General features: G+C 42.5%; 1 protein-coding gene across 2 annotated transcripts in view; it reads right to left on the bottom strand.

The window, feature by feature from the left end:
- Positions 1 to 542: 542 nt before the first annotated feature.
- NEGR1 (neuronal growth regulator 1) overlaps positions 543 to 26,346 on the bottom strand; it is a 268,351-nt gene continuing 242,547 nt past the window's right edge. For both annotated transcript variants that reach the window (XM_031050831.2, XM_005151198.3), the window contains one exon: positions 543 to 1,005. In XM_031050831.2, the coding sequence (XP_030906691.2) occupies positions 881 to 1,005 (125 nt within the window). In that variant the 3' untranslated portion in view covers positions 543 to 880. The remainder of the gene's footprint in view (positions 1,006 to 26,346) is intronic.

Raw genomic sequence — 26,346 nt, 5'->3', positions numbered from 1 at the left:
AGTGGTGCTAGATGGAAAACACAAAGAGGAGTTGGTGCTATCCTCAACTGGTTGCCTAAAAACCTAAGTCTGAAGCTTTCTGATGACCCCCTGGACATGGGAGAGAGTTTTGCTTTTAACCAATAGCACCTTTGTCCTAGACTAGAGATTTCTTATGCTCAAAAGGATGCTTTAGCATTTCCCAAAAGACATTCCAGATTTGTTGGAGAGGAAGAGGAAAGTAGTGTTTTATGAAGGCACACCCATGCTGAATTTGCAGGAGAAAGGAAAGAAACCAGAAAGCAGTACTGCACAATGCAGTTATAATATACAAGGCTCATTCTTGAAACCTGAATATCATGCTAGAAGAAAATCTAGATATGTGTAATATTTTGAAGAAATATTATTTTGAAGGCAATATTATTTGTTATTTTTTATATCAAAAAAGGAAAAATGTGTCTGTGTAAATGTGGATTCAATGCTGTTTAAGAAGGGAACTGAATATTTGTATTGCAGCCTTAAAGAAGCACATTTTTACTGCAATATCTTCTCTTTTTTTTTTGTAAACTACAGTCTGCAACTCAGCAGACCATGACTGAATGCTTTTGAAAACTTGGAGATTACAAACATGAAATCACAATTAATATCCTCTAAAAGTAATTTCAGAGTTTTTCACGTCTTAAAAAAGGACAATGTGTACTGCTTCACAAGGTAATGCAGCTAATCAAAAAGAGGAGTAGAATTAAAGTATTTACATAATGAGCAATTCTACAGAAGGCGATCATCCCCACGTAAGCACTGCTGATTATATCCCACGCTGCTTTTAACAAACTCTACCAGATTGGAGCCAGTCATCAGCACTTTCAGAGAATCCTTAAAAGCCTTTTATGGGTCTTTACATTTAGTGCAGAATGATGTTCTTCAGGTAGAATATGCTGGTGAGGGAGGACAGTGTCAACACAAGGTACCAGCAGGAGAAGAGGACTTCGGCATCGCCGGTGATCCCGTACTGGGCTGTACTGGGAGCTGCAAAGAGAAGAGAAAGGGGTTAAGTGAAAATGCCCACTCCTGGAACCCCAAATTCTTAGTTTTCAGTAACTCTTCTAAGATAATCATTACTGCATCAAAAGTGCCCTCCTGAAAACTGGAGGAGCTGCTGCAAAGGTAGCCAAGCCCTCCTGCCACATCACTGAGTGAAGATGACTTTTAGTTTCAATGATGATAAACCAGTTTTAAGGCAAGCATCTAAAATGTGAGTATTTAACATCAGCCGAGCAATTCAGGTTTAAACATCTGAATAATTTATCTGTTTTCAAGTCACTGAGCATTAAGATCTCCACTGAAATCAATGAGAGGTGAATGTGTTAGCTCTGCTGGAAAACAACACATTTTCTGCCTAAGTTTAGAAGCCAAAGCTTGACGATTTTGCTTTGCCAAAGCCATTCATATTTATTTTCATCTCTTTGATGAACTTGAATTTATCTGCTGTAATACAAAGCCTTTCTCAAATTCCTAAGTAAATATTACAGTAAGGGCATGCAGAGAGAGAGTTAAAACATGAGAAACAAGTGTGGAGAAGCAAGCAAGGAGGCAATCACTGGCAGCAGCCATGGGTGGGATGGCTGCAGGCTTGGACCCGGGCAGAAACCAGCCATTTTGGAAAGGCTGGAGAACTGAATGGAGATAAACCTGATGAGGTTCAACAAGGACAAGTGCAGGGTCCTGCACCTGGGGAGGAAGAACCCTAAGTACCAGCACAGACTGGGGGTTGACTCTAGTGAGAGCAGGACAAGGAGCGATGGCCATAAACTACAACGCAACACAACTACAACACAAGAAGCTTCACCTTAACAAACACGAGGCAGAACTTCTTTACACTGAGGGTGGCAGAGCACTGGCACAGGCTGCCCTGGGGGGCTGTGGAGTTTCCCTCTCTGGAGATATCCCAAACCTGCCTCAGCACTTTCCTGTATGGCCTGCACTGGGTGGCCCTTCCTTGGCAGGAGGTTGGACGTGAGGATATGGCACAGGCTGTGCTTTGGAGTAAACAAGCTTCAGCAAATCCTCACAGGCTTCTCTTTTGGGCAGGGAAAAAGAAAAGCTGTAGTAATCACCCAAGAAATTAATGTAATCCCAGTGGTTTCACCACATCCTCTTGGCTTTTGCAGTTGTGGTCTCCTGAATTTCAAACCTTACTCAGTCTAAATACTGAAACATAAATGTCCCTTTTCTTCCTGCAAGGAAGTCTGTGCTGTGTGCTACCAGGTCCATTTCTAGTGTATGACATTTGACACATTGTAAACCTAAAAATCATTAATTTCCCCCCGTGCAGAGAGGTTCAGGCAATAAAAACCCCAAACAAGATGAAGCTTGATTTTGAAGCTTAGTTCAGTGACTTATAACCATGCTTAAACACAGGACAGGGCACTCGCTTCTCATTCAAAGGAACTTTGTGTGATAAGTCAGTATGGCAAATCAACATTTAATTTATTACACGAACCAGGCTAACAAGCTGAAACACAGCATAGGTGGTATTGCATTTTATCATATTTAAAGAGTTTCCCCAACTTAAAGATAATTTGAGCTATGGTGGCTATAATTGTGAGTGGAAAATTATGTAAATCTGATTTCCTGCACATGAACCAATACTATCTTTCTAAAGCTTATTAAATCATATCTGGATTGTTTCAGCACAAAGGTGCTAAGTGAATTAATGGGGAAAAACACATAGACTTGGACAGATAATAGGAAAGACTTATGGTTCCCAAAGCTGGCTAACCAGAAGGATTTCATGCTAAAAAAGCATGAAGGAGAAGCAAATCTGGAGAAGTGTAAACCACTGGGATTGAATAAAATGTCCTGAGCAGATGCTCAGCTGGATTTGAATAAATAGCCCTGAGTTCACATGGGACAGGGAGGTGGAGGGTGCCAAACGCATGCAGAAGCTGGTTTTGCTGTCCCACACTTCCACCCCTGCAGAGCTGGGTGTTGATGCTATGACTAGGTCTGACAAACAAGATCTCGGTTCAAAATCACATTTGAACATAGCAGCCTTCCAGTATCTGAGGGGGGCTACACGGATGCTGAAGAGGGACTCTTCATCAGGGACTGTAAAGATAGGACAAGGGGGGATGGATTCATACTGGAAAGGGAGACTGAGCTGAGCTCTTAGGCAGAAGCTCTTCCCTGTGAGGGTGCTGAGGCGCTGGCACAGGGTGCCCAGAGAAGCTGTGGCTGCCCCATCCCTGGCAGTGTTCAAGGCCAGGTTGGACACAGGGGCTTGGAGCAAGCTGCTCCAGTGGAAGGGGTCCCTGCCTGTGGCAGGGGTTGGAGCTGGATGGGCTTTAAGGTCCTTTCCAAACATGTTGGGGTATTTTAAGAGCTTTGAGAAAGTAAACACATGTTTAAAACGTAAAGATTCTTAGCATTTCCTGCTAAGTCATTCATCTGGAATTCTCATTTGTGAGAATTAGTTTCATTATCATTGCTGGGTAATGCCAAGCAAAGTCATTTTGTACTTGGAGGGGTTAATTTTCTTAGGGGTTTATTGATGGTTCCCTCTGTCACATTAAAAACCTTACTATAGGAATGAGTGAAAAGGTCTAAATGTTTGAAAATAGCTTCTTCCCCCCATCTTAAGTTCATAGCATTGAATGTCATTGTTTTGTACAGACACACACACTTGAACTTACAACCTTAATATTTGTACAGCAAGATAATGGTGGAGGTATGTATGATTAAGCATAAATAAAAGCATGAATTATTTGACTCTGATTACATCTGCAGATATCCTGGGCATTTCCATAATACCTATCACCACCAGTATATCAGAGCACTCTGTTTACAACTGATTTTACAGCATGAGAAGCTTTCAGTAGACAGAGGGAGGAAGGAGAACAGTGGTTGGCCTGCAAGAAGCATTTATCCAGCTGAAGTTTCTCATCTGGAGCAGTGTCTTGGTAACTATCTGAAAGAGAAACCAAGGTCAAGTGGCCTGGCTCCCCCCTTGTGCTGATCTGGCAGTGCAAATCCAGAGCTGCAAGAGTGATACCTTAAAAGCAAATGAATTTCTGTGTAGGAGAAGTTTAAAATGGGCTGGATGAAAAGTCTGATATTTGAAATGTAAATTGAGGATTTAGAAGAGTGGGGAAGGGACCTGGTGGGGTTTGGCTGGTCCCTGTGCATGCCCTCACCAAGAGGATGGTTCTTCCCCCACGGAGCACTGTGGGATCCCTGTGCTCCATGGGATCTGCCAGGATCACCTCCCCTCAACATTGACCGATAGCAGCAGGTTATAGAGGTGGGTTTGTGTTCAAGGCCAGGTTGGACACAGGGGCTTGGAGCAAGCTGCTCCAGTGGAAGGGGTCCCTGCCTGTGCAGGGGCTTGGGACTGGATGAGCTTTAAGGTCCCTTCAACCCAAGCCATCCTGTGATTCTATGATCCATTTTTTGATTACTTGACTTTCTTTTTAGCCTGGTAAATATCCTATTTTCTGTTTGAACTCAGCGTCAGTATCAACAAACCAGTTTTGAATTAGGTACAGAATGTATCATAACTGGGGTGTTTGTGAAACAAGAAATGCTTCTTTATTTTCTGTGCATACACACAAATACACACAGGGATAATATTTCACTTTAAAATGTTGGTGGTGACATATCTCTCTCAAATATTTTAAATACTAAGCTTTAATATTTTAGTGCAACAAATAGTTGTTTTTTGCCTCTGCAGTTAGAGCAATAATCTTTTATTCTCTGTATTCCTATTTCAAGACTCAAAAAATTGCTACATTATTCATTTAAATTAGAAATAAGAAACAAATCAGCATAAGCCAGTTTCACAGTTCCTGCATCTCGAAGCAGCCTGGTGTGAATGCCAATGAACAGGACCTGACAAAACCCCTCTCTTATTAAGTCCATTGGTCTTTTGGGGGCTCACCTTCTGAATCTTTCTGGCAACACAGAATGAAGCCATGGTTTTAAGAACCTCACACTTTCGGGCTTTATCCTCTACAACCTTGTCTTATCCATCCAGGCAGTTAGCTCATGGACAACTCTTGCAGTCTCTCCTGTCTCCTTCCTCAAGGATGTTCAGATATATTTGTCTCAGTGGTGCTGAGTGACTCCTGGCTGGAAAATATACAAAAGCAGAATTCCACCCAGAATTCCACCCACAAAACCTGCAGAATGGCTGCACAGGCCTTAGCAGAGCAAAACTTGTTCCCTAAACTAACTTATTTGATGTAGATGATGCTGTAGGGAGGTGGAGTCCCCTGGGATATTCCTCCATTGTTCCCAGCATAATCCTTGTCTCTGCTGCTTTGTAAGGACTGGGGACACAGATGAACACTGTGCTCAGGTGAGGACAGGTCCCATGGCATTGATGTACCTCATTTAACAGTTTGTCACACTCGGTGACAATGTTTCTCTGTGCCCCATGTGCCATCACACAAACTGTGTTTCACTTTTCCTAAAGCTCTGCACTGATTTCATCACTTGACTTTCTTCATTGGGATAAGAAAACATTTTTGACCATATAACACTTACAGTATATTGAAAATAGAATCATAGAATTGTTTAGGTTGGAGAAGCCCTTTAAGCTCATCCAGCCCAACCATTCCCAGCCCTGCCAAGGCCACCCCTAACCCATGGCACTGAGGCCTCGTCTCCACGCTGTGTGAACACTTGCAGGGATGGTGCCTGCAGCCCTGCCCCTGGGCAGCCTGTTCCAATGCCTGAGCACCCTCTGTGGCAGGAATTGTTCCTCAGCTCCATCTAAACCTGCCCTGGTGCAGCTTGAGGCCGTTTCCTCTTGTCCCATCCCTTGTTCCCTGGGAGCAGAGCCCAGCCCCTCCTGGCTCCATCCTCCTTTGGAGGGTGCTTGCCTTTATTTAAAATATAAGTATTTTGCCTTTCAGATGTGCTCTGGTGATGTTGGTTTGGGCAGTGCTGTACATTTCTCTCTCATTAAAAGGAGCTTCAGGTATTGACCCCAGTAACGGGGGAACAGACTGGAGAGGATCTGATCCACCTCATCCAGCTCCCACAGACACAGCCCGAATGCATTTCAGTGTTAGTTAAATCATCAGCATTTTCCAGGTGTTGTTATCATGGTCAAAGCTCAGTTTAATCAGAGTCTCCATCTGGCACACACTTCAGAAGGGCCCCGCGTTCAGATTTATCTATTTAACTTCACCAGTGAATTTCCCATCTCTGCAAATTTCCTGTCTCGGGCTCTTAGCCTTCAGGATGATTGCATTTGCATAAGACTAAACAAATCCCTGTCTTTGCTGATTCATTCCTACACAAGATTTGAAGGTTTTGTTCTCCCAAGGTCAAGCTTTCTGCCGTCCTGCCTAGCCCCCGGGGCACAGAGAGAGGCTGCTCTTCTTGACAAACTTCCCTTTGGTCAAAAGCCTCCTGAGCCTGATCTGGAGCTCTCCTCACAGATTATCTCCTAACACAAGCTGTTGCTCTCTAATACAGTCCTTTATAGACTGTCGACCTGCTCCTCCAAAGCCATAAATCCTCAGCTAACATCAAGTGTAACAATATGTAGAGATGTTATCTGTTGGACTCAACAGAGCCTTCAGAGTCCCATTATCTTACAAACTTTTCTTTAAAAATACCCATTTTTGACAACCAAATCTTTTTCATCTTTTTTTTCCCCACACTGCTTTGACCTTGAGTTAGATTATCCCTTCCTTCCCCGTGTATTTTAAATGTTGCATGAAAACCCACTATTTATTAAGATTTTCCTTTAATAAATCATTAACTTGACTATAGTTGAATGAAATGCTTATTAGCATCTCTCTGCATAATCCATTTAACAGAATTAGTCTTGCTTATTCAGACAACCTAAAGAGGTCCATGCTTTTGTCTACAAGGCATCAGGATTAAAGCTTATAATTATTTCTGGTTAATGCAGTCCTTGGTGTTCGGGAATGTTAGTTTGCACGTTTCAGCATAGTGCTTTTCCTAATCTCTTGTATTAAATAGAGATAGTGATATAATATTGTTTTGTTCCTTTCTATTTACCACCAGGAGAGATGTCTGAATATAATCCTATCTGTGCTAAGAGTGAGCTTAAATACTTCCACAGCTGCTAACTGGTATAAAACATGAGGCTTATGTAGGATAATCACTAAATTAGAGAAAAGGAGAGTTTGGTAAGAGCACATGGACTTGGGAGGCATGCACACAGGGACCTTGGCTGGTAGTTGTGCCAGTGTTAGCACAGGTATCTCCTTCTGCTGGACTGTGACACTGTGTAAATGCCTCCCAGGAAAGATGGTAGATGAGGTTTTGTCAAGAGTGAGAAGCAGACCTGCTTTTATCGATAATCACAGAATCCCAGCCTGGTTTGTGTTGGAAGGGCCCTCAAAGCTCCTCCACCTCTAACCCCTTCCACTAGAGCAGCTTGCTCCAAGCCCCTGTGTCCAACCTGGCCTTGAGCACTGCCAGGGATGGGGCAGCCACAGCTTCTCTGGGCACCCTGTGCCAGCGCCTCAGCACCCTCCCAGGGAAGAGCTTCTGCCTAAGAGCTCAGCTCAGTCTCCCCTGTTCTGGCAGGTTCAAGCCATTCCCCTTGGCCTGTCCCTACAGGCCCTTGTCCCAAGCCCCTCTCCAGCTTTCCTGCAGCCCCTTTAGGCGCTGGAGCTGCTCTCAGCTCTCCCCTTCAGGAGCCTTCTCTTCTCTAGTAAGAACAAGCCCTACCTTGTTAATACATGTTAACTTTATTGTTAATGTTGTATATAACATATATTGTTTATCTGTTATATTTATATATTGTTAATATAGGTTGACTTTATATGTTAACATTATTGTTAATGATGGTAACAATCTTGGCCACCCAGCACTGAAGTTTCATGATAGTGGGGACCTTTGCCTAGGAATTCAGGCTTCCTAGCTGTGGAAACCCAGGCCCAAGGAGACAGCAGAAGAGATACGCTTCTCTCCCTGCCCTCTACAGCATCCAAAGTCACCCATTCACCCCCGAACAAACAACTCCTGCTAAATATTGTCAACAGACAAGTACTAATTTAAATCCAGCTAAAAATACACCCAGTAATGTAAAGCGTAAGGAAGATGATTTTTCCTTGCTTATTAATGCGATGGGACATGCCAGCCACAGTCTGCAGCTCAAACCAGACCTGCTTAGTGAACACTTAACAGCTGCATTTCATTAAGCTTATAGAGAAAGCAAAGCCATAACTGATGGAGGTTGTTAACTATATGCAAAAGAGTTTTAAGTGTCTCAATTTCTGTTCTCAAGTAACTCTCTGGAACAAAACATTTCCAAAGTCAGCAACTTCTCAAAAGTATTTAGTGCTGGCAGCTCGGTCTACATGGGAAGGACAGGGAAGCACCAGCCATGGAACTGCTCCTGTTTCGAAGGAAAGCATCCTGTGCTCAGGCAAAAGGATAAAGATTTGGCTGTGAATTTGGCAGAGTTGGATTTGGAAATGCAACCTGGTCTAGTGGAGGGTGTCTCTGCCCGAGGCAGGGGACTGGAACTAGATAACCTTAAAGTCCTTTCCAGCCCTAACTATTCTATGACTCTTCTCATAGGAATGCAAGTTTAAATCTGAGTGTTACTGTTCACAGCAAAACATTTAATGTAGTAAAAAAGGGTGTTACTTTAGCGAAATAACATCCCTCATTTTTCCAACATATAAATGATGAGTAAAATTCCCTGGTAATTTATGTTTTAAAAAATTAGGGTGATTTTATTGTAAAGGTGGATTGGCAAAGTTTGGGTAACATAACTGAAAGAGGGTAAGATAACCTTTGCATTCCAATTAAATGAGTGTGATTGTTGAGAAGAATTTAAAGTATTGGAAAGAACCCCTCTCCAAGCAGAGAAGCACAAGGGGTATCTTATACTTGGGCACAAGATCCTAATATCTCGATTTTGTACATTTTTATGTTATGTGCCAAAGGAATTGCTGTTGTCCTCAGTGTCAATGTGTGCTTTTTGAAGAAGTTCAGCATCTACTTGTTAGTGATATGATAGTTGGAGACTTACAGAAGCTATTAATGTTGTCTATCTGGTATAGAATTGTTAAAGCCAGTGCTATAGTCAAACTGCTGCTGTTTGAACATAAGCACTTCATATTGCTACTGTGGTCACAATGAAAAGGCATTGGGAAAACTTCATTACCCAAGTGGGATTTGTTTCTCACCTTGCATTTTGAATTTCACCATATGATTGCCAATAGAAAAGTCCCCATTTACAGGCACTTATCTCACAGTGGTACCTAAAAATCCCTGTGATTCTTGCTCACTGTAGATATATGGTCTTGCTGTTCTTCTGCAGGAGCATTTGTAAGTGTGGGATTTGCAGTGGGGCTGGGCACACACTGCTGTTATCCCATATTTCTATATTTACAAGGGATTTAGGTAAGGTGAAAAGTGGGTGATGATGATTTAGAGAAACTCTTAACAGTAGAGCCTGAACACAAAAGCCTGGTTTGTAGATAATCAGTGTAAATAATAGATTGCCCATATGCTGCTTTCCAGCTATTTCTTCAAGCAAACTCTCTGGGTATATCATAAAATCAGAACAGTGGTGCTCGGACAAGGCAGGCTCACTCTAATCTTTCAGATAACACAGACATGCTTTTGTTGCAGTTGCAAGAACAAACCCAATTTTAAGCCCTTATGCATTGTTGTACAGTGTATCTTTAATGGAATTTCATTTTGACACAGATAAATGTGGTCATATCAAATAAAAAAACCTTTTCCCTTCAATGCTGCAAAGAGAAAGAATCCTAATGCTGTAATAGGATAACTGAAGCAGGCATTGAACACAGAGTGCTTGGTGTTTAACAGGATAAAATAGTACAGCCCTGACATACCTGGTTTCTGCTGGAAGAGATATTTCATAATCCCAAGAAATATTTATAAGAAAAATTACTGTGAGGGAACAGAATAAAAACTGGCTTTATACATCATCCTTTATACTCAAGTTATCTCCAATTTCTTTGTGCAGCTGAGAAGTGCAGTCACATTGGAACAAATGAAGTATCCTAAAGAACTTCAGAGCTGCACACATGTACCGGGCTCAGAGGTCTGAGATGAGCTTTAACAGGCAGAGTTGATACCAGCCCCAGTCCTGGGATGAGCCCTTGCTTATCCGGATCACCACATGATAGCTGCCTTTAGCTGGAAAAGGAGACAGAATGCAGCTGAGAGCCTTGGCTGGAGAGTAAAGCAGAGCAGGTAATCAATGGCACTGCATAGGGAATCTTGCTGGTTCAGGCTGAGCCTGAATACATGTCAGGGTGCACCCACAGCCCCACACTATCTCCCCCCAAGCCTTCTGGCACTGACTAGCAATACAGGAACTGTCCCAAGGTGACCTGAGCTGGGGTTTTAATACAAAAGAGCCATGGAGCTGCTGTGAGGGCTGGAGCAGCTCTGCTCTGGAGCCAGGCTGAGAGAGCTGGGCTGGGGCAGCCTGGACAAGAGAAGGCTCCTGAAGGGGAGACCTGAGAACAGCTCCAGTGCCTAAAGGGGCTGCAGGAAAGCTGGAGAGGGGCTTGGGACAAGGGCCTGTAGGGACAGGCCAAGGGGAATGGCTTTAACTTGCCAGAGCAGAGGAGACTGAGCTGAGCTCTTAGGCAGAAGCTCTTCCCTGTGAGAGTGCTGAGGCACTGGCACAGGGTGCCCAAAGAAGCTGTGGCTGCCCCATCCCTGGCAGTGTTCAAGACCAGGTTGGACACAGGGGCTTGGAACAAGCTGCTGCAGTGGAAGGGGTCCCTGCCCATGGCAGGGGTTGGAACTGGATGAGCTTTACGGTCCCTTCCAACCCAAACCAGGCTGGGATTCTATGAATGCACCATAATTAGCAGTGAGTGGAAGAGCTGATTTCTTTCTGGAGATATAAAATGTTCCATAGGGAAAAGTGAAGGCTGTTCATGGCAGAGATAAAGATCAACCACCTTAGCCTGCAGCTCTTGGAGGCAAGTCGGCAGTTCATTGCACAGGTTGCAGCTCCACTTCCCTCTCCCAGACATTGTCTCTTGTTTCTTTCCCATGGCTTAAGGATGTGCCTCTCATATGCAAACTGCACAGAAACTTCAAATACATCTTCAATTCTCATAGAAAACTGAGCCCAGCTGTGGAGCCTGTAATTAACCTCTGCCTCTTGGCTTCCCAAACCCCGCTCTGCTGCCTCATTGTGTCTTGTGATTTCCCTCATAAATATCTTAAGATCTATCTTAAAAACAGTTACTTGGGTTCCACTGGGAGCAATCAGTGGAAGTTTTCTCTACAGTTGCACTTCTAAATGGGTAGGAATTGTCTTATTCCCAGGATAAATTTATCTTTGGATGAACTCTGTCTCCTCCCTGATCTCAATGCCCTGTTTCCGCAGGCTCCACCTGTGCGCGGTTTCACCGTCTTCTCACCTTCCTCCTCCTCCTCCTCTTTCTCTTTGCATAATAGGAGCAATAACACATTCAAACCCTTTCCAGAAACTTGCAAGTTTAACCCATTTCTCCATGGGATCAGACCCTGAAGGGCTATAATTACCACTAACATTCTCACATTAGAGCTATTAATAAGTTAAAGGGCGCTGTTATTTCTATTGCTTGAAATAAAACCCAAGTTCCATTTACTTTGAGTTTGCCAAGCTTCCCTCTCCTGCTTTAGATGTGCTAAAAATAACCTACCCGAGGATTATTACAGAAAAGTAAAGATTTTTTTGAGTGGTATTTTGTGCTTTATTGCAGCAGTAATCTCCTTGGTAAAGTTATCTTCAGTGACTCAAATAACTTCGCCTTCAAATCAAAGTTATTACTTAGCCCAAAGGCCAAGCAAAGACTGCTCAGTGGGATCAGATCCCTCTGCTTCTTTGGAGCATATAGAAGGCAAGTTTAATAGTTAGTTATATGCTCTGCTACTGCGTATAAATGAGCTAGAAACACTGTCTGGGATTTCACTAGTAAAACAAGGTCTATTTAATAAAAAAAGTCCATGAAATGGTGAAAATTCCAACTCAAAATTCAAACGAAAATCAAGGTGGATAATCATAGTGCTGGCTCCCCAGCTTGGTTACACAGGCAGAGCTACAAGATTGGCTTCAGAAATGCAGCCTGGAAGTACATCTAAGCAAAAAAAAACCCAAATAAACCCAAACTCAACCCCCCCCACTTGCTGGAACACCAGAACTCTAACCTAATTGCAGATGTTGCCATTAGTACAGTGTTCAGTAGGCTGGAACACAGTTGCATAGCACTGGAATAAAAATCCTAACATCTGTGTAACCTGGCTGACAGATCACATGGTGCTACAATAAATAACATGGTGTTGCATCTTTTTGCTTAAATAGATGGGCTATTCTTCCATCTAGTGATGCGTGCTGGGGGGCCTGGTCTTCTGGTCTTTGCAGAAGACTAAAGGAAAGAGGCAGCCTAGAGAAGGTTTCACTATCAAGACATGTCTATTGACATCTGAAGCCTGATACATTTATTGGCTGCCCCATCCCTGGCAGTGTTTGTGGCCAGATTGGACACAGGGGCTTGGAGCAAGCTGCTCCAGTGGAAGGGGTCCCTGCTCGTGGCAGGGGTTGGAACTGGAGGAGCTTTAAAGTCCCTTCCAACACAAACCACTCTGGGATTTTATGGTTATATTTCCTATTGCATTTCAGAATTACTAATGCTTTATAAAAGAAAGGCAGGACCTCAATACAGAGTTGTGTAAACCAAATAATGTGATATATACAGCATCCTACTATCTGTCAGCAGCAAGAAGAGTGAGTCACACCAGTGCAGTCAGGAAAGCCAGGGAATCCAGGATTGTCATTACAAGCAGGATCGACAACTTCCTTTCAACCAGCTTCCCATGAAAGGGTAAACCAGGTGATCTTTTGAGGTGCCTTCCAACCTGGGCTATTCCATCATGTTTCCCAAATCTCAGTAAAGATATCCCAGTTCTGGGATATATGTGCACTGAGACACAAGTTCTGAATACATACAGTCTTGGAGCTATGCTTAATTATTGTGTATTTTAAGCTGTAATCCAAAAGGCAAATGTACAACTCCCAAACTGTCCTTTTTGACCCTGATTTGATGAGAAAACCAGTTTTTTTTTCCCTGATTTTATGTATGGAAAACCTCAAAATTTGTAGAAAAGAGAACTTTTTCTGTTGTGAATGAAGCATGAAATCACTTTGAGATAGTTTTCAAATGATGTTACTACTGAAGCTCTCCATTTCTTTAAAATTCTTTTCTGGAACTGATATCAGAACTAATTTCTATTGAGCTTATTTATGGGAAACCTTGGCACAGTAGGCAAGTGTAAGTCCTGTGTACTTGTAGTTTTATATGATGATTACAGCTCCCTAACCCTGGAGATACACTAGGGTGAGTAAATACGGATGTCACATTCATCGTCTAAACTTTGCCTCGAGAAAGGTGACTTTTGGTACACTTGCAGTGTGATACACACTGTTTCTGAAGCACATGTGTGCACTATTTCATGGTTTTGTTGTTGACAGGCTTTCTATTTGAAACTTTCACTTTTTTTAGACACTTTTAGGTTTGCAGAAGTGTATTAAAATGCTGCACCATGAATATTTTTCATTAGTCAAAAGTAAACTATTCTTACTTATTTTGCAGAAGCACTTGGCAGGCTGATGTGCTTGCTAATGTGGGAAGTACAGCACATTTCTATAGCATGAGGCATACTCCAGCTTTCATCTACTGATCCCACTCTGGAAACTGTTCCCTCCCATGTATGTTCTCCATCCCAGGGGGGTGCTTCACCTGTGCTGCTCTTGGCACAGGCAGGGTAAAGGAGACCACAAAACCAGCTTGTGTTTGTAAGGCTAAACTCTTTTGTCTTGTCTGGAAGATGTGGAATAGCAACACCTGTAGAGCTAGAGGGGAATTTGCAATAGGAAGGGAGCATTTTAAAGAGAGCTTATAGGCAAGGAGCAGATAAATGTGTTGTTTCATTATATGATGATTTTTTATGTTTATACAGGAAGTTATGTGCTCAAGGCTGGGACTACCTACACATCTAGGCCTCATTTTGTTATTTGTAGCAATAGCAATTGACAAAACCAGTAATCACTTGTTCAGCTCAAAATTAAATAGAGAATACACAAAGCATAAACATATCAAGTCTAGAATAGGTTGACACTGAGTTCTGTGTGGGAGTCCAAAGTTAAATGGAGGAGAACGAGTCATGATGTTCCACTGAACCCAGTCAGCAGGCTTTGATTCAGAGAACATTGAGAGTAAGACTATAAAAGTGCTAGAGAAAGCACTGGAACAAGCAAGCTAGCTGCCCATTCCCATTCCATCATCCCTGCATTGTAGTATAGGCCAGCTCTCATCTGTGTCCCAAACTATGAGGTCTGCAAAGGTTCTTTGCTGAAGAAGAACCAAGAGGCCAGGTTGGACAAAGGGGCTTGGAGCAAGCTGCTCCAGTGGAAGGGGTCCCTGCCCGTAGCAGGGGTTGGAGCTGGATGAGCTTTAAGCTCCCTTCTAACACAAAACACTCTGAGATTCTGTGATTATGAGGAGCCAAGGACTGAGGCTCCCTGTGACAGATAGATAACCATGCTCACATTTCCATGCAACATGTGGAAATTTCAGGTCAGCTACAAGGGTCTGAGGTTCATAAATTTGCCCAATTCAGAAAAGTGATGCTGTAGCAAAACTAGGGAGTTAGAAATTGAAGAGCTGAGAAACAGCTCGTTTTGAAGCTAATATGCATGGTGTGTTCTTTCGGGTACTTAGGCACATAATTTTGGCAGCCTACAATAACTGCTTCTCTGACAATGTTGCCCTCATTTGTAAGTGTCACATTTGAGAAAAGGAAAAGCATTTTAATGTGACAGAAAAATTTGACTTGGGAGCTAATTACTTTAGTTTGATGGAATTTTTGGCTCATCTGCATACTTGACAATTATTTACAGCTTACATTGGTAATTAGAGGTTGGGTCTTGTGCTGAAACATGGCAACGAGCTTTGAAGACATTTGCTGATCCTTCTAACTTCTAGAGGAAATGAATTTATTAGGAGCTAATCTGTAAAATATTTGTACTTCTGACCTTTAGTAAAACATTCTTTCTATATTTTAAATGATTGCTTGTCAGAATCATTTCCTTCAAAATGAAGTGTGACATTGTAAATAAGCTCTTGAATTAAGCAGGACGTTAAATCTATGTATTCAGTGGCAACCTTTGATAGTCATCATATATCATGAAGGTTTTGTTGGTTCTGTTACATTAAGGCAATGTCACATAGCATTGTGAATGATAATTTTTTACATTGAACTTTACCATTTTTGGATAGTTTCAACATCATTCTTCTGCTCTTGACAAAGGATATTGAGGTAAGCAGGTTACTACATGATTTCTTGCCTGTTTTTGGTGACTGTGTATGAGGAAACAATTTTGTGCAGGAGCAATTGACAACCTTTAAACAAATCTTTCATTAAGGTGGTTGTCAAATGATATCTAAAGATGTGTTTTTTATTCAGGTATTCTGCTGATTTTCTTAAGCATTTCTTTGGGGTTTCTCTTAGTCATATTTCTGCTGAGTGTATAGATTGCTCTCATTTTATAGGTATATTAAAGTAATCCATGGAAGTCTCCTGCTGAACCACACTAATAGCCAAGCAATTAATCATGAGCAGTGCTTTTATTACATTAAAGTGATGGATAAAATAAATTACAAAGCCAAACTGTTTACTAATTTCAGAAGAGTTAAAGTATAGTGCACCTTGAATCATAACTGATGAGACAAGCATTATCTCTTTTGAGTTTGCCTTCTGTGTCAGTGCTGCTTAATCTCGTTCTTTGTAATAGGGTACATCTTAAAGAGAAGGACATTGGATAAGTCATATACATAAAAGAGATGTACAGCTTGCCGGCATGTGGAATTCCTCTAACATATATTTTTATGAAACTACCAGCACATTTTGTGCTCAGCAGCATAAATAAAAAAGCGTGTTAGCCTGGCAATTTTACATTTACTGCATTAGTTAGGAAATGCAATGGCCACCCTTACTTTGCTATAATAAAACCTGCCGAGCCTGTTCATGAAAGATGATTGCAATTTCCCCTGGCCGGTGGATGCAATGAAAAAACATAACTCATCAAAAACTGAGCTATTTGCTCTTAAGCTACAAGAGTGTTTTTCTTCACCACTTGAAGAGACATTAACTATTCATGAAACTTAAGAGTGTTCAAACACTGCCTAAGTAAGATTGTTACAACTTTTCAACTTGATTGAGATCTTTTCCCAACCAGCCTCTCCAGCAGCCAGCAAAAGGCCTTTCCACACATCAGAAATGCAGAGGGTGTCCAGGTACTGTAGCTGGGAGCTATCGATCTGCTGCAAAGCCAAGTTCCTCCTCCCACACTGATTCATGATAACTGCCTCCATTTGGGTCAAACAGTATTTAACTGCTCATAAATTTTAATTAAATGATTAGTCACTTTGAACATATAGTTTGTCATCTCCCAGCCAAGCAATGTGTCTTTATCAGGGAACGAGTCAAGGGGGAGGCATCCATCTCCTCTGTCACTGCACCCCCCATTAAGATAATTTGGCTGTTGCACAGTACGTGATGCTCTGTGACACCAGCCGTGCTTCCTGTGAGCAAATCCTCATACAACCTATAGAAACAGGATTCCTTCCTTTCACATTAACATGCGTTTAACTTTCTGAGTATAACAACCCCCCAGCAAAAGAGATTTTCTCCTTCCAACAGCTTCCTTCTTCCTTTTTCATGTACAAATGACACCTGTAGCTATTCTTTCTCATCTATGCACGTATCTTTTCTGTGCCTACAGTTACTCTTCCTCGCAAGCTGTTGATGCTAGGAGAAAGTGAAGCCAAGCTTATAAACCTGGTGTACCAGTTGACTGACTCTAGAAATGATGGTTTAATTGTCTTTGTGACTGTATAGTTCCTCTCTGTGTGCCTATCTGTGGATTTGTCGCTGCAGTGAATTTAAAGTCTTCTATGTGTGCATGTTACACAACACTGCTGAAAGCATCTGAATTTCATATACATCCTCTATCAATAACATGGTTTATTCCTGCAAGGCAGAGGACCTCTTGCTAGTGGGGGACTCAAGCAGTTGCTGTAAAGCTGCTGCTTTAATTCTGAAGTATGCTATTTGAGAGGTACGAGGACTTTAAGTCCATCTACATAAAATATACAGAAAGTGCAATATAATCAAGTATTTGTTGCTTTTCATTAATGAGCACATTTTCTTTTTCCCCAAAGTACTTTCCATTTTTCACCCTTTAGCAAAGGCTTCATGTTAGAATATGCCATCCAATTCAGTTGCTGTTCCATATAATGAATTATTTGGGGCTTTTCTGGGGCAGGATAGTGGCAGAAGCTCTTGATAAAACTCTGAGCTTTTGCAGCTGCCTCCTGTGTGTGTGTGAGCTTCATGCAGAAGATCTAGGAGACATTATGGGTACTTTGAGATTTATGACAAGGGCCTGTAGGGACAGGCCAAGGGGAATGGCTTGAACCTGCTCGAACAGGGGAGACTGAGCTGAGCTCTTAGGCAGAAGCTCTTCCCTGGGAGGGTGCTGAGGCGCTGGCACAGGGTGCCCAGAGAAGCTGTGGCTGCCCCATCCCTGGCAGTGTTCAAGGCCAGGTTGGACACAGGGGCTTGGAGCAAACTGCTCCAGTGGAAGAGGTCCCTGCCTGTGGCAGGGGTTGGAGCTGGTGGAGCTTTAAGGTCCCTTCTACCCAAACCGTTCCAGGATTCTGTGATTCCTCTTTGCCTATGCTATTACACAGATCAGAAGAAAAAACTCAACAGTTGAGATTTTTCAGAGTGAACTGGGAGTTTTAGGCATGAAACTCCTGTTGAGAATCTCTATCAATTAGTACAGTACTTCTGTGGAGATAGCAAAGAAACAAAGCAAACCTTAGTGCCTCTGTGGGAGGCACCAATTAATGCTGATTAATGGATTAATGGTAGGGGATGAGCATGTGCAGTGTATTATCCTCAGGATGGCTCTGCCACTACCTACACTTTCTTATAGAATCCCAGCCTGGTTTCTGTTGGAAGGGACCTTAAAGGTCCTCCAGCTCCAACCCCTGCCACAGGCAGGGACCCCTTCCACTGGAGCAGCTTGCTCCAAGCCCCTGTGTCCAACCTGGCCTTGAACGCTGCCAGGGACGGGGCAGCCACAGCTCCTGCTGTATGGATGCTTGATGTCACTGTGCCCTCCTCACCTCCTTGCTGTGGGAGAACCACTCATCCCGATGCAAGGAAATGTGATGGTTAAAAATGAGCTCACTTCAAGAGTTGTATTTTCTAAGCAACATGTGCGAGGAGGTGAGAGACCAGTGAGGGAAAGATGCTCAACACAATGCTCTACTGCGTGAGCTCATGCTGCAGAAAGTCTCTTCTGAGTGTTATTTGCCACCCTCTTTCTCACCCCCTTTGTAAAGTGAGGAATTTGGTCTCCTCTGTGGAAATACACTACATACACACACCATTAACATGCTCTGTGAAACAGAAAACAAAAAGCACCCCAAAAAAGGTTCTTCCATGTTTTCAGCTACCACCTTGTAGGTGAACTGCGGCTCAGCTCGGCTCAGCGCAGGGCTCTATTTCTGGGTTGCAATCAGAGGAATTCCACATCGTGTGTGTCCCCCTGGTCATGAGAATGCAACGCATATCGACTGTCTGAAACGTTTCCCAGCCAGGCAATAAGCAATTTCTTTCTGCCATTGATTTTGGCTCCAAATCAGGATTTAGAAAGACAAGACAGCAAACAGTGTGTGGTACTTGGCACCAGCAACTTTCAAAGCAGTTATGGATGTCAGCTTCTTAAAAAGAATAGTAACAGAAGGGGAAGTGATATAGATTTCCCTCTGGGTAGTACGGAAGGTTTGGCAGTCAGTGATGAAAGCTTTTCACCTTTCCTTTTTCTAACCACCTTGGGAAGAAAGGGTGCTTGTTTTTGAGGGTATGCCCCATATCATGTCTGTCTAAAGAACTGGGCTTTTGGGAAGGCAGAGATGGAAGCATGCCTTTAAAACCACCTCTGATGGTCTCTGAGTCGCATAAATATACATTTTGCCTCAGAAACAAATATTCTTTTTCCAAGTTTGTTTTGTGTATAGACCTTAAATACTAAAATCCTTCAGATTTCTACAAAAGAAATTTTCTGAATAACTGAATGAGACCTAGATAGTGATTGTATTGAACAGGATAGGGTTTAGTAGAATCATAGATTGTTTGGGTTGGAAGGGACCTTCAAAGGTCAGTCCGACCTGCCTGCAATGAGCAGGGCCATCTTGAACTAGATCAGGTGTGTGTGAATGTGGGATTAAGATTCTGGGCAACCTGAATTCTGGGATCCAGATTTCTACCTCTTTGTAGAATGATCTCCCTCTTTGTTTTAAATACACCTCTAAAAGGGACAGTACATTGTGGGAGGGGAGGACCTAGGAGGCTGTACATCTGGAAACCTTACAAACAACACAACAGGCATTACCTACTCCTGAACTGTCTCTATAACCAGAATGCTTTGACAATTTACTGTAGACTATTCAAATGACTTGCTGTTTTCCTATTTATAATGGGGTATTATAAAATCCATACCCCATTCATTCAAGTGAACATGCTCTTGAGCTTCAAAGCTCAGTTGTTCTCTGAATTGCCTCAGTCTGGCAGAAAACTCGTTCAGTGCAGTTTTATAGGCTGTGCTTGTTGAATAAGGAAGCTGAATGGTGGGCAATCATTCCATTGCAATCAGAGATATTAAGAAGGATAAGTTCTATCAATTTTTCCCTCCGCCAAAGAGACGCATCCCTGCCTTTGTGGAATAGGATTGAGAGAAAAATGCATGCTGAGTCACGTACCTCAAGAATGAGAACGAGGATGTACAAAAGATGTCAAAGTCAGCGATTTCATTTGTGTTCAGAGTGACAGGCATCACTGAATATCCCAGCATCACCCAACATCACCCAGCACAATGAGGTATGCTACAGAGGCGGGTGGGTGGGAAGGAGCAGGCTGCTCTGTTGGGTTAGTCTGCTGCTGCCTAATGCCAACAGCTTTTTCTTATGGAATATCTGACTCAGCAGCTGAAACATGGTGAAATATTTTGCAAAACTTTCATCTAAGTGAAAACCATCGTTCAAACTTTAACCAGATGGTTCCGCAGTCTTTTTGTGGCACTGTAAAATTCAGGCCCTCAGTTAGAAAGTGTGCCCTTAATGAAAAACATATACAGAAATAGGTGCCAAAGCACAGGAACAACCACAAAGTGAAGTTTCCTTGTAATCCTTACTGGAGTAATGGAGTAGCATACAGTAAACTAGGACTGAGCTCTTAATGTGTTTCCTTCCACATACATATATAGTGGGTCCTAAATAAGGGTGAAGTTCACATGAGTACTTGCTGCGCAGAGACACAAAGTTCTGGTCCTGGCACACTCACATGGAGGAATGCCTTCGACCCTTGTCCAAATGTTATTTAATCTTATATTTTGGTATTCAGTTCATAAACTGTGCTTAGCAGCTGGGCCTGGAAGAACAAAGAAAGACTGTGGTGCAGCAGGATGCTGTGCAAGTGGCTTGGGTCTGTAATATAAAGCATACAGCCTAGACCCCGAGCTCTGGTCCAGCTCTGAGCAAACCAGCTTTGTTTTATTCATCACTCTCAACTCCACAAGTGAACACCCTCTGTCTGCTCATAGTCAAAGTCTGTTTACATCACCTGGAATGCTCAGGGACTGCTGCACCACCCTCACTGCTGTATTTGTGCCTCAAAAAACATTTCTTATTGTGAGGAAGGTCTGTCTTAAATATTGTAGAGTCACAGGATCCCAGAATCCCAGACTGGCTTGTGTTGGGAGGGAGCTTAAAGCTCCTCCAGCTCCAACCCCTGCCACAGGCAGGGACCCCTTCCACTGGAGCAGCTTGCTCCAAGCCCCTGTGTCCAACCTGGCCTTGAACATTGCCAGGGATGGGGCAGCCACAGCTTCTCTGGGCACCCTGTGCCAGTGCCTCAGCACCCTCACAGGGAAGAGTTTCTGCCTAAGAGCTCAGCTCAGTCTCCCCTGTTCTGGCAGGTTCAAGCCATTCCCCTTGGCCTGTCCCTACAGGCCCCTGTTTGTTTTAATTGTTATGCGTTATTAACATTTGTTTTAATTGTTCAGAGCTGATGTATAAACTCTTTATGATGGCACCCTTTACAGGACATGGGTTTGGCCCAACCATTATATTTTTACTTACAAATTTTTGCTCTATTTAATTTAACCCAAAAGGAACTATGGGAATTAAAACACGTCATGCAGTGTTTTCTGGGTTGCCTGATGTTATTGCTTAAGAGCTTAACTGGAGAGTTTAGAGAAGGACCGAAGCCAGCTTAAAAATCAGTTTGGTATCCTGGGCTTTGTAATTGGTATATAGTAAGGAAAAGGTAAAGATGGAAAGTTATGCCTTTAAACGTTATATTCAGAGTAAGGAAATGGCTGATCCTGTATTATTTGTGGATGTCAGTTTTTGTCCCTAGCTGGAAATATGATTGGCAACTGCACCAATGTGTCCATGCCGAACCCAGACCCGATGCAGCTGGCAGGAAACTGAGATTTCCATTTGGTGAGAAATTCAGACAGTGAAAAGACAACGTAAGAAGAAGTGTTGCCTGGAATGAGCCGGGCAGCCTGGAAGGAAGCCAGCGCTCAAAACTCAACAGGCTTTCCTTTGAATTCCTTCAGACCTGACATGCTCAGGGAGCTTTCAAATAGGCACTTTCTGACAAGTCCCCTATTCCTCCAAGCTTTGCCTCTCCCTTACCCACCCAAGCTCATCAGATCCGTCCCAGCCAGCTGTAGCTGTAGGCTCTTCTATAGTCTGAACAGAGTTGGGGACCCTTCCTCAAGTTCTAGATCCATATATACATTTTCAATTCTGGCACATGGCGACACATCTCATCTAGATGGATATATGCATATTTATTCCTGTAAGAACTACTGTAGTCAGCCAATTCTGGCTGATAAAACCTTCACATAAAACATACCCTTATGTGATAAATAAAAACAAAGACTGCTCTCTTTCTGCTAATGAATCACATCCTGGAATCTCCTGCTTCTCTTTTGCTCAGAACATGTCCTTGTCTTACGGTCTTTTGGAGCAGCAGTGCTCTCTTGTGCAGTGTTGCAGGTTGGAAGATTTGCATTTTCCTTGCCCTTGCAGAACTGGTTCAACACCCTACACTGCTGCAAGAGCACAGCAGTACATGGCTCTGGTCACAGTTTGGGTTAGCCTGGATGGAGTCACACTTAATGTGGTTCAAGTCAGATTTCCAGGCATGCTTTGGGAGCATAGACCTAAACACATCTGTAGGTGAAGAACAACATTTAGGTATATGGACTGCTGCCATCAGCCTACCTCCAGAGCATGGACATTTCCAGTCCATGTGCCTCTGCTGCCTGTACACTGCTGGGTACCAACCTGTGACTGAGATGGAGAGATATCTCAAGGATGTGGACTGAGATGGTTGTACACAGAGTTAATAAATGGATACCAGAGATCTAAAGAACAACATCTATCTTTTAAGAGATCTGTTAACTACTGAAAATAGCTTTCCTGGTGCCCCAGAGGTGTGCTGGTTCCCATGCTGTATTTCCTACACAGTATTCCCTTACGTATGACAAGTAATGGTGCCATTTACAGTAACATAAATGAAGATACATAATGATAACCCACCAACACCAACAACAGCTCCCTTGGAGCAGAGACATTCCATACAGTGGTGAGCATGCACAGAGACATGGAGGAGCCTCAGGCTCATCACTCAGCATCAGAAACCCTTGGGCAGGACAGAGCCAACTCTGAGGCAGCAACAGTGACTAAACTGAGCTGCTCTGCCCACCTTCCACATCTTCTACCCTTTTAATGGGCTATAAACATTATTTCAGATGTCCCTAAACTGCTTCTCTGACATTTCTCAGAGCACTTCCTTGTTAAAACATGAAATTCCAGCAAACTGAACTATGTATTGTATCCTGAAATATCCAGGCATTCCCATTTCCACGTGAAACCCAGGATTTTGTTGGTTAAACAAAGTGGTGAGTGCTGGAGAAGCTTCTCCTTTTAAGTGGGCTTCTCGTATTTGTGGAAACAGTCATTAATATTGAAATCCCTCATGACAGAAGGCATGTAGGCAATATAGCATCTGAAAAAATAGCCTTGCATTTTGCATATTGGTCTAGAGAGTAGGAATTAATGGGCAAAAAATTACCTATTTCTAATCCTATTTTTCAGCTGATTGAAAGTAGCTCTTTTGATATTAACTGATACATCTATTGTGCAAGAAGTGAATAATATGATTTACTGTGTTCAAACAGTCTTTTGAAACGGTGCAGCCTTTAAACACTGCAGAATGTCACTGAGCACACCCTGTGAGGCGTTTGAAACATGCGTTTTACTTAAACAGAAACATTTATCTAATTCCACAGAGTTTACTTTGAGGCTGCAGCTTGCACAGAATGATTTAGAGACACAAAGTTCACCTGTTTGTAACAGCAGAGGGATGTAATACTTTACTTTAAAGCAGTTATTTCTCATAGTGTAGCCGGTTTATAGTTCTAAGGGTTCCAGGTTGAATACCTTCATTGCTCCGCTGTGTGATCCTACAGTAACACATCACACACTGGATAAACTGTGCAGATACGTAACAGTGGGTGAACGTATACATGATGTTTTTCTGGCAAAGGGAACTATGGAATTTCACATCTGCCTGGAGTTCTGAAATGCAACAGGAATGTCCATGATACATTATGAACATAAAGGTCTAATTAATAAATAAGATTAATATATTGATCTTTTTCTTTCTTTGGAGAGTGTTTACCTGTTTGATGCCATCCTACTCAGAACAAGCCTTGGTAACCTTACATATCTGCTTTTCCATCTGTTAAATGGGACAAATGAACCTGTGGTTGTGTTTTCCTGAGTGTTGGAGGGTGATTCAAACATCAGATGAAGGAGAGTGATAGATGGAGGACAGGTTGGAGACCCTGCCTTCCTTCCAGGTGGGATTATCTGGGAGCCATTGAAGTGACCATTGAAAGTCTAAAGATCTTTAAACAAACAGACATCTGTTTCTAATAGGATTGAGAAACAAAACCTTCAATTATCCAGGATCTGTTATGCCAGATCTTGCTCATCTTTTCATACTTGTTTAGTTTTTAGGAAGAAGTTCCACAAACTGGTAAAGAAAGAATGAAAGCAGTTTGGGTGTTGGCTGATGAAGATGAATGGTTTTTTCTCAAGGCTGGTCGTCTTGTACCTCAGGGTTCATCTCTACTCCAGTATTTGCTGTATTAATGTATGTCCTGCCCACATGCAGAAACCTCTAGCTCAAGGTACATGATGCTTCCATCACAGAAAGACAAAATTAAGGACAAATTAATGCCTTAAAGTCTAAGATTCGGAGTCCAACCTGTAGATTTTCCTTACACAAATAATTTATTGATTAAAATGGGAGCTGCAACGGCACAGGAAGAGAAAAAAACGGGGGGAGAGGGAAGAAAGGGCGGGCATGTTTCCTATGAAACAAATACAGCCTGATTGCAATTCAGTATTAGTTAGTATTCTTGGCATATTAAACATATTAGATATTCAGCAAGGCAGATGAGGGAGAAGTAACTGAAGTTCAAGGAGCTGTCCAACCTGCCCAGAGTGGTCCTTTAAATATATGCTTTTGTTCCTGAGAAAATGGAACAAGTCCTCGCTCCAATCCTCAATTTTTACAAGAGTGCTTCATAACACGTGAACTCATTATTAGGTAAAGAAGGTTCCTCAGTTATTCTCTCTGACCTGTCACTGTCACTTGTTTAGTTGGCATTATGAATTCAGCAGCATCTTCAAAGGCTTTTCAAGACACCACCTGTGAACTAATTATGCTAAAGATGAGAGCTCTGAACATACCCACAGCCCCTGGCAATGGCTGACAGAGACCAACTGTGGCCACAGGTTTGCAACTTCTCCAGCTAACTCTCCATGCTGTAGGCATTGTAGCTTCAAATGGAGGAAGTCAACTCCCAAATGTAAATGGGGCTCCAGCAGAGTAATGCATAAGTACAACACTACAGTTCTCAAACACAATGTTAGGTTTGCTTTAGCTATAAGTGTGTTCTCCTGTTGTTTGGAATAGTAAGGATTATTTTAAATCAAAGTGGGTTTCATAGGTAGTCTCTGAAAGACATTTTGGGGATGTTGTCACCTGCCTTATGAGCATCAGAGAATGACACAAATCTCTGTGCTGGAATTTTACATGTGCATCTTATAAATAATTTTTAACAATAGAAAGACAAAAGAATTGATTAATTATACTGAAGATGAGAAGAAAAATCAGTGAGATGAAAGGTGTTTTGCGTGTATCCATTTCGGTGCTGACAGAGTCTGAACACTGTGAGAGGAGCTGGAACCTCACCATCAGTGCGTACTGCACCTACTTAGATGGCAGTTACTAATATTATTCCTTGGATAACTTGAGCTTAAGCAACACTGGAAAATAGACGTCTGTTAAGAAAAGTGACCTTTAGGAGTCAGAGACAGCAGTAACTCCAGGTTTAAGCATTTCAAGATGTCAGTGACATTTTTCTTTCACACTACTCCTTCCATATTCCTTCTTCCTTTAAGCAACCTGCTTGAGTGGAAGATGCCCCTGCCCATGGCAGTGGTTGGAACTGGATGAGCTTTAAGGTCCCTTCCAACCTAAACCAGTCTGGGGTTCTATTCTATATACAAAAATACATATGCATACACTCGCATAAACTAATAACAAGGAAAAGTGTTCAAAGATGTTTTGAGAACAGGACAGTTACTGTGTGTTCAGAGTTGGACTAAAATCTCAACAGAAGGTGATTTCAAGATCTTCAGGATTCCTACAGACACTTCACTTACTACAAAAAGTAAGTAACTTCCCAGTTTGGGCTTTAAGAAAGATCCTGGAAAACTCTTCCCATGATGATGATGTTGAGCATCCCATCAGTAATTTACCTTGGTTTATAGGAGACCCGTGGCCCGCAATTCTCCCTCATCTATCTTCAGTTAAACGTTCACTCAGTTTGGGGTTTTTTCATGAATAGTTTGGGTTGGAAAGGACCTTAAGATCATCCAGTTCCAACCCCCCTGCCATGGGCAGGGACACCTCACACTAAACCATATCACCCAAGGCTTCATCCAACCTGGTCTTGAACACTGCCAGGGATGGAGCATTCACAACCCCCCTGGGCAACCCATTCCAGTGCCTCACCACCCTCACAGTAAAGAATTTCTTCCTTATATCCAATCTAAACTTCCTCTGTTTAAGTTTCAACTCGTTACCCCTTGTCCTGTCACTACAGTCCCTAAT

Source organism: Melopsittacus undulatus, chromosome 6 (genome assembly GCF_012275295.1).
Source record: "Melopsittacus undulatus isolate bMelUnd1 chromosome 6, bMelUnd1.mat.Z, whole genome shotgun sequence".
In the NCBI taxonomy this organism is placed as follows: Eukaryota; Metazoa; Chordata; class Aves; order Psittaciformes; family Psittaculidae; genus Melopsittacus; species Melopsittacus undulatus.
This window is presented reverse-complemented; position numbering and strand designations above follow the sequence as displayed.